This window comes from Neolamprologus multifasciatus, chromosome 11 (genome assembly GCF_963576455.1).
Source record: "Neolamprologus multifasciatus chromosome 11, fNeoMul1.2, whole genome shotgun sequence".
Taxonomy (NCBI): Eukaryota; Metazoa; Chordata; class Actinopteri; order Cichliformes; family Cichlidae; genus Neolamprologus; species Neolamprologus multifasciatus.
In genome coordinates, this window is record NC_140449.1 from 4,063,280 (window position 1) to 4,072,750 (window position 9,471).

The window sequence follows — 9,471 nt, forward strand, 5'->3', positions numbered from 1 at the left end:
ACATGCGACTGGTCCAACATGGGACTGGTCCGACATGCGACTGGTCCGACATGTATCTGGTCCAACGTGCGACTGGTCCGACATGCGACTGGTCCGACATGCGACTGGTCCGACATGCATCTGGTCCGACATGCATCTGGTCCGACTTGCGACTGGTCCGACGTGCGTCTGGTCAGACATGCGACTGGTCCGACATGTATCTGGTTCGACGTGCGACTGGTCCGACATGCGACTTGTCCGACATGCGACTGGTCCGACATGCATCTGGTCCGACATTCATCTGGTCCGACATGCAACTGGTCCGACATGCGACTGGTCCGACATGTATCTGGTCCGACATTCATCTGGTCCGACATGCGACTGGTCCGACATGCGACTGGTCCGACATGTATCTGGTCCAACGTGCGACTGGTCCGACATGCATCTGGTCCGACATGCGACTGGTCCGACATGCGATTGGTCCGACATGTATCTGGTCCAACGTGCGACTGGTCCGACATGCAACTTGTCCAACATGCGACTGGTCCGACATGCGACTGGTCCGACATGCGACTGGTCCGACATGCGACTGGTCCGACATGCATCTGGTCCGACATGCATCTGGTCCGACATGCATCTGGTCCGACGTGCGTCTGGTCCGACATGCGACTGGTCCGACGTGCATCTGGTCCGACGTGCATCTGGTCCGACATGCGACTTGTCCGACATGCAGTGGTAGTCACAGCCCTGACCTCATTCCCTAACACTGACTGAGAACTGAGAGCATTTCTCCGTTTGTCTGTCTGCTTTGTCCGCCTGTGTTTTTAACTTTTCTTAAGGACTTGAGGGAGGTTTTGTTGAGTTGAACATGTAGCTGATTATAGTAAAACTATCTGCAGGTTGATTAAAGCCACCCGTCCCCTCTCTGCAGTGTGCAGGGCTGCTCTGCAAAGGGAGCACAGGGTGTACTCCACTACATTTATTTTAGTTACTAATTAGCATGTCAATCAAACTATAAATAACAAATCGAGACTGGCAGCTGCCAGTGCTAACCCTCAGCTTCCAGGCTGTACAACCATCAGGTGGCACCAATCCCTGAAAGCTGTAGGAAACATAATTACCATAATTACCAGTATCAGTTCAAATGGCCAAGTAGGAACACAAAGTCATGATAAATCTGTAAAGCACTGAGATACTGTCACTTTGTGTTGTTGCCTTTGTTATGGTGAGGACTGGACCATCGGGGGTTTTGACTGATATTCTACTCTGTTAGCATGTTAGCATGTATGCCATAGAGATAACATTGAAGCAGAGTTACTGGAGCGACTAATCAGATGAGCTGTTACGTGTACGTGTAAGTTCATTTCATCCACCCCAGACGGTGTGGGTGTTAATGAGAGACACGCCTTTTTTGACCAAGGTCTTTTTATGGAACAAAAATTGCTTTTAACAACAATTAAAGCAGTATTAACAAACAGCCCCCCCCCCTCCAGAACAGTAACTAAAACCCAGCCAGAGAAGAAGAAAGAAATAAGATAAAATGAAATTACAGATAAAAAGTAAATATTAACATAAATGAATGCAAGCAAGGGGAAAAAACAAAACACACACACATTGAACAATAGTATCTGGATTTAAACTTTCAAGGTAAGTTAGAAAAGGTTTCCGTATGTCATAAAATGTCCGAGCCGAACCTTTTACAGTGTAGCGGATCTTTTCCAGCTGAGTACATGACGCCCTTAACCCAGTGCCCATAGACAGGTGGAAGTGGCTCTTTCCATTTCAATAAGATCAACCTACGGGCCAAAAGAGTGCAAGAAGACCAGAGTGTGATTCAGAAAGACTGGCATCATCAAGCGTCACCCCAAAAATGGCCATGAATGGACAGGCTGTGATTGGAAAGCCACATATCTTGGACATGGTTTCAAATATACTTTTCCAAAAGCTACCCAATTTTGGACAAGTCCAAAACATGTGAAGTAGAGAAGCAGGCTGTTGTCTACACCGGTCACATGTGGGGTCAAACCCAGCCTTGATTTTGCTCAATCTAGTTTTAGACCAGTGGAGACGGTGAACCACTTTAAACTGAATCACCACATGCTTGAGGCAGGTAGATGATGAAAACATCCTATTGATGATCCTATGCCAAGTCTCGTCTGCAATCTGTTGGCCCAGATCGCTTCTCCATTGTTCCCTAAGAGATTGCAGTGTGGACAGCTTATAATTACTTAACAGCTCATAAACATCACTTATAACCCGCTTGGCGTCCAGTTTAAGATCAAAAACATCATCCAAAAGAGACGGAGGTGCACAGGACGGAAAGCACTCAGTGTTAGAAGCAACAAAGTTCCTAAGTTGTAGATACCTGAAAACATGTGACTGAGGGATCTTGAATTTAGTCACCAATTGTCCAAGTGAACAGAAGATCTGTGAGAAGAGCAGTCATTGAAGTTACTCCAAGCTTTGTCCATTTGTTGAATGCCTCGTCCGTTAAGGATGGAGATACAATGTCTATGTGGTGGTGCAATAAGGGAGAGTTCAGTCTGTTTAAAGTGCCTTCTGAGCTGCTACCATAATGTCAGTGAGTGGATGACGAGAGGGTTTGTGGTAAAGCTGGAGGTCCTGCCAGGGCTAATCTGGCTCACAGCAAAGACAGCAGGGAGGACTCACTGCTCCGGTGTCACCCATGATAATTAACTATCATGAACCTTTACCCAGTACAATAATGCCTTATATTAGATGCTAAGCCCCCTGCGCACCACGGTCTTTGTAATATTCAGACTAGGTGGCTTTTGTTCCAAATGAAGGAAGAAATGTGACTATTCAGATTGTTAAAGAAAGACTTGGTTAAAAAATTGGAAGACAAAGAAAAAGTATAGAAATTTAGGAAATATACTCATCTTGATGATATTTATTCTACCACCCAGCGAAAGAGGCAAGGACTCCCACTTTCCAAAATCTTCTTTTAGCTTAGACAATAAAGGAAGATAATTTGTTTTATACAAGTCCTTGTGGTTCTGTGTCACCCAAATATTTAGTTATAGCTGGGTTTGAAAGGTGCTAAAATAGACGAAAATGCCCCAGTTGTCGTTCCTATAGGCATTGCCCCGCTCTTCCCCAAATTCACCTTGTATCCAGAAATTGTCCCAAATTCCTTAAGTATATCCAAAAGTTTAGGGAGGCTATTTGGAAATAAACAAAAGCATGTCGTCGGCACAAACAGAGACGTTGTGTTCGATACCTCCTCGATGTATTCCCTCAACATCAACATATTATCTCAGAGCAATAGCTAGCGGTTCAATCGCGATGGCAAAAAGAAGAGGTGACAAAGGGCGCCCCTGTCGTGTGCCGCGTTGGAACTCAAATCAGGGGGACAAATTATTGTCAGTCCGAACGGCTAAAGGGGAACATTACAATAGTTTTATCCAAGACACAAAATTACTCCCGAAGCCAAATTTCTCAAACGTATGAAAAAGAAAATCCCATCTCTCCCAATCAAACGCTTTTTCTGCATCAAGCGAAATGACCGTTTCCAAAACATTACCTTTGACAGGCCTTTAAATTATATTTAATAAACGTCTAATATTAAGAAATGAATACTTATTGTTTAATAAAGCCCGTCTGAGACGATTGAGGACAAAGATCTTGGTGTCTGTGTTCAACAAAGATGTTGGACGGTATGAGCCACAGTCTAAATGCTTGATGCCTTGTTGGAGGCAATCCATTGGTTAGAAAACTTTTTGAAAACACTCTTGAAGGATACCTGTCGGGTCCAGGAGATTTTCCAGACTGCATGCTCCGTATGGCCATTTCAATTTCAACATAAGAGACAGGCTCCTCCAAACTGGTGGTCACATCTTCTCCTGAGGAAGGGATATCAAGTTTCTCAAAGAAATGTTCAGTGCTGCGTCATCTGTAGCTGGGGCAGCTGTATAAAGTCTGATAGTATTTTATAAAACTGTTATTTATCTCTTGGTTATCCGTGCACCTTACTCCCTGGTCATTCCGGATCTCAAGGATAGCTTGATTAGCTGTTCTCTGCTGATGAGCTAGCAGCTTGCATGTTTTTACTCCATGTTCATACGCGTAGCTACAAAACTACAAAACTCTGAAATTAGATACTCGGCCTGTTTTGTAGATATGAGATTGTTTTCAGTTTTATTGTAACCTCCATTTATATAACACAGGATCAGGAGAATGGCTATATACAGCATCTAGTTCAGTAACTTCATCAGCTAATTGAGAGAGGCGCTCTATTCTTTTTTGTTTTGCACAAAAATAAATTATTTGGCCTCGCAGATATCTTTTAGGGATTCCCAAACAGTTGAAGGTGACGTTCCTGGGGTCTGATTGTCTATTTGAGACCTCATATAATTAAGAAACTCTTCGTTTGCTGACAACACTGGATTGAATCTCCATGGCGGATACTTAGAGCAGGCATTGGGAATACGCATTGAACGAACAACAGAGGAATGATCTGAAATGACCATGGCCTTGTAATCACAGTCTGTGACTAAAAGGAGGAGTTTTTGTCCAGAAAGAAGTAATCTATGCCAGTATATGTTATATGGACATAAGAAAAAAAAGAATATTGGCTTGAATTTGGGTTACGAAATCTCCTTACTTCAGCTAACCCTAATTATTTGGCCTCCGACAGAACCAGGCTCAGGGAGGGGCGGGGCCATCTGCTGTGATTGGTTGGAGTGAGAGAAGGAAGACAGGATAAAGACATGCTGTGGAAGAGAGACAGAGATTAATAACAGATATGATTCAATGCAGAGAGGTCTGTTAATACATAGTGAGTGAAGAAGAAACACCCAATGCATCATGGGAATCCCCCGGCAGCTATTGCAGCATAACTAAGGGAGGATTCAGGGTCACCTGGTCCAGCCCTAACTATATGCTTTAGCAAAAAGGAAAGTTTGAAGCCTAATCTTGAAAGTAGAGATAGTGTCTACTTTCAAGATTAGGCTTCAAACTTTTGTGATTAAAAAAATCCTATGTGCCCGGTCGTCCCTGAAATACTCTTGTCAGCAGAGGCAAACATCATTTCTGCTTTCTCCTTAGAGGACATGTGACCAAACAGTGATTATTCTCAGTGTCAGAGCTCTGTGTGAACACATCTTCTTATCATGGTCGTTCTGACCACAAACTGCAGCAGCCGTGTCAGGAAGGAGTGTGGAAAGCTTTCACCACTCTGGCCTGTACAGTCACAGCAATGTGACAGCACCAAGGTTATTATCATGGTGGAAACCTGGAAAATGATTCATAGATGGGAGCGAGGTGTCAGAGGTTGTGAGGAGCCTACATGACGATGGTGAAAGGAGCCTACGCCACCTGCAGCTGTCACATTCACTACACTGGTGAGGTCATGCTCAGCAGATGGTTTCACTGAAAGCACCATTAATATAGACATGTATAAACCAGTGGACACAGCTATGTTCAGTCTGACTCTCACACACTGAGACGTGTTTGTTTTAGTTCAGTAACAGTCTGACAGCAAGTGTGCAAAATATCTGTCAGTCACCTCACATGCTCAGAAGCAAAGCTGTGGTGAACCCACAGCTGGGACAGTGCTGGTGTTACTGGAACCCACTGGTGGGCTGTAAACTGTACTTGGACAGTAACAGCGCAGCTTGTTAGCGTGGAAACGTTCAGTTGTGATTTTGGTCACACCCATGCGCCGTTTCACACGTCAGCCAATTTCTGAGAAGTCCCGATCAGCGTCGGAAAATTGGACTCGCCAGACAGCTTTTGAGATTACTGTTGCCTTGACAACTGAGGGTGAAATCAGGAGGGGTTAAAAAAGGCTGATTAAATTTTCCACTATTTGCATGCCATCAAGAAGAGTGGGATTTAGTGCGAATGCCTGTCTCTTGCTGATTAGCTTTTTAAATTCCAGTTTGGCACTTGCATGTTTATCAGAGCAGATTCTCTCGGTGGCTCCGCTCCACGTGTCAGCGGCGCCGTGTGGGACGCGCCATTAAAAGACGAGATGGCCACACATGCAGAAAGGGTTTGACCAATTTTGGAAAGAAATATTTGAGGCAGTCGTGCCCAGTGTGGTACATGTTAATGCCCTCACACTTTGATGAGCTGATTCTAGGCTCCCGTGGGCAGTGCAAACATCTGCCTGTTCCTGCTGTCTCCGTGTACACGGAGGAACACGGGAGGAACACGGAGGAACTGCCTGCCGGGCCGCTAACGTTTACAAGGCTGCTGTTTAACGGAAGGAAAGAACATGGCAGAAGTTCACATCCTAGTTGGATGTTACAAAGTAACTTGTTATTACAGCAGATAACATTTAACATGGATACATTATTAGAAACAGCTGATAGGAACATCGCGTTCTGGTTAATGTGCTGGGTTTGAGAAACCTGAAGCTGAGTAAGGACATTATGTTCTCAACATTGGTTGCTGAGATGGGGACACATCATCGAGGCAAGGAAAGGTCCAAGCACCTGTACATACCCAGAGGTAGCCCGCCATCCTGCACTTTGTGTACAAATGCCTTTGAGCATGTATGTACAGTAGGGCTGCCACAATTAGTCGACTATCAAAATCCTCAACGCGTCGTTTGAAGCTTTGTAAGATCACAAAAGACGCAGGAATAAGTAGTAGGATTTAAGAGTGTAATAACGGACTGAAACAGAAGATGGCAGCACTGCATGTACAAGGATGCCAGCTGCCGTTAAACCCCGAAGAAGAAGAAGCTGTGTCCCAGAATTCATAGCGCAGCCCAGCTCAGTTTCCAACAATGGCGGCAGCTAGTTAGTTTTAATATTACTCTTATTATTCTTTCTGGGTCACAAAATAAACGTTTAACATATTTTCAGGCGAGAATGTAGCTGTGTAAACCTCAAATATCTGCTCAGTTTATCAAGACACCACATATTTTCAAAAGCGCTCCGACGTTTTCGGAGACGTCTGTTACCCACTAGCTCGATAGCTAGCCGGGGGCTAGGCTAACTAGAGCCGTGAGAACACCGAACTCCCAGCTAATCGTTTTCAAACCCACCGCCGTCTTTCACTACTCAGGTTAAACATGATATATAAGTCACTTAGATAACTTAAAATGTTATTGTTTGGCTTTTTTTGGTATTTTATTTGTTCCTGAGTAAATCGGTTTGGCTGAGATTAAAGTTATAGTTTTTACACAGCTGAATAAACGTCAAGCAGACAGCTGATTATCAGAAGTGTGAGATGCTCGAGAATTTACTCCAGTGTCCTGTTATATTTTAGATAGCAAGGAGTTTATTAAACTTCACTGAAACAATCTGCAAATTTCATTAAAATTTAATAAACTATCATCTTGTCTTTATTTTTAGTTAGCACCTTAAACACTTAAAGCTGTAAGCTAATGATAGTTATATAAGAGCAGATGCTGCTGGTGCAATAAGCTGTACGTTTTACATCCAATGGATGATGATCTGATTAGTCGACTAATCGCAAAAATAATCGGTGACTAGTCGACTATCAGAATAATCGTTTGTGGCAGCTCTAATGTACAGATGTAGTACAGCAGGTGTCCACAGGATGTAGGAAGCTGTCTCTCTGACAACCTTAAGAAGAAGGCGATGATGCTGGTGTTGCTCTGACGAGCTTTCACAGGCGTCCTCGGGCCATAACCAGAACAGAAGCTCACAGACGACCGTGTGACAGCGAGCAGACACGAGCTCGGCTGATTCAGGGCTGTTTTCTCCATGTAAGCAACATGAATGTCTGCTGAGCGATCGGAGGCCAATCATTCCTGCAGTCACGTTTCCATTGAATGACTCTGTGACTGCAGGAATGTGTGACTGGCACAAATGTTGCAGGCAAACACACATCAGCCCGTATGGAACAGATATTTATAAATCTTCTAACGTTTGTATCTGTCGTGTGTGAAAACAGATATAAGATCCCTTGAAAAATTATATAATGAAACGTGTATGTTTTGGATACTAAAACAATATGTGAAAGTGATGAGAAACGAGTAAATCATGTATGATTCACTATATGAAACAGGCCAAATCTCATGCAAGTCTTTTATGAGTTTCCACTCATGATCTGATGTCCATTTGTTAGGTCTGGGTGGTGTCTTAGTCTCTTCTCTTCTAATAAGTACAAATCTTTACTAAGACCAGGGATACAGAGCTGTGTGTCGCTCACACGGACTCAGACTCACTAGTTAATATAATCAGTACCCTAGAGGTGGGGAAAAATGGATACTGTGTAGCATGGTGATATTTTGTTTGCTAATAATGTATGGATACAGGGACAGCAGAAATCGATATTTTGTTACAAAAAGGTTTTTGTGCTCTGACTTCAGAGCATGTTGATCCTTTTTCTGAGCAAGAATCCTGACATTCCTTCACTGTCCAAATGTGTTTAATAAACATGACAGTTTACTTATTTTAATTTAAGACATGTTTTATTTTAATTAAGTTTAAAACTTTTTTATTTAATGTAAAATTATATTTTGTTTTCATTTACTTTCAAATTCTTCAGTTGCTGAAGGGGCTGCATAGTTTTCATAAACTGCATAGTTCAGAATAGCTATAATTGTACCAGATGGTTGATTCAGTTAAGTTGGACTAGACTGTAATACAAACCGTTCAGTTTGTCAACAATCAAACTGAAATGAGAGAAAGACTGAGTGTGAGACTTTGATATTAGAGAAAATGAATATTGATAAAGTTTACCTTTATGTACAGAATCTGAATATCGCAAAATATTTTACAAAATTGCAATAATATCGTATCGTGCGTTGTATGGTGATTCCCACCTCTAGTGTTTAGCTTTTCCATCCATGAATCTCTCAGACAGGCATGTCAGAGCTACCATACAGCAGCACCAAACCCCAAAGCTGGTAATGACCATAAGCTGTTTGTAATGTGTGAAACAGCCTGATCTGTGTCGCTGACGCTCTCAGCACAATTATAGCTCTGTGATCGCTCGGGAAATGAGAGTCCTCGAAACCTGGAGTCACTGTTAGAGACGTATAACCAGGCACAATAGCTCCCAGAGAGGGGGCCAATAAAGGACGGTGCATAGAGGATGACGAGGAGCTGGGAGGGTGAGAGTGACAGGAAGAGGGGGGCTGTGCAGCAGGTAGAGCCGCTAGGTGAGATAAAAAAGAAATCCTTCAGTCAATCAGGCCGGCCGCGGTGCAATCATGAGATCTCATCTGCTTTCAGGAGCAATTCTGCTTTTATTGAGCTGTTGTGTCTCAAGCAGGGAGGCTGCAGCGGCCACGTTAACCCTCGCACTGCCAGATCTGCCACCACAGACTGATAAAGCACCGCTGTCTGACTTCAGCGCGCTGCTGAGAACTAACGATGAGCTTTTCCTTCAGATCTCAGCCTCAAGGTCGGCGCTGAAGTGACCAAGCCCACCTACGGGTGCCAGGTGACCATCCAATCAGAGCAGGAGAAACAAATGCTGAAGATGTATCGAAGGGAGGAGAAGAAGGAGAGGAAGAGATTCAAAGGAGGCGATGAGGTCGACTCC

The 9,471-nt window shown here is 43.6% G+C and overlaps 1 protein-coding gene across 1 annotated transcript in view; it reads left to right on the forward strand.

Annotated features, from left to right (window-relative positions):
- Positions 1–9,471, forward strand: part of ascc3 (activating signal cointegrator 1 complex subunit 3) — a 155,950-nt gene that overhangs the window by 21,356 nt on the left and 125,123 nt on the right. Inside the window, 1 exon segment of the mRNA XM_085176471.1 lies at positions 9,317–9,471. This exon segment is cut by the window's right edge and continues 47 nt beyond it. Within this exon segment, the coding sequence (XP_085032597.1) occupies positions 9,317–9,471 (155 nt within the window).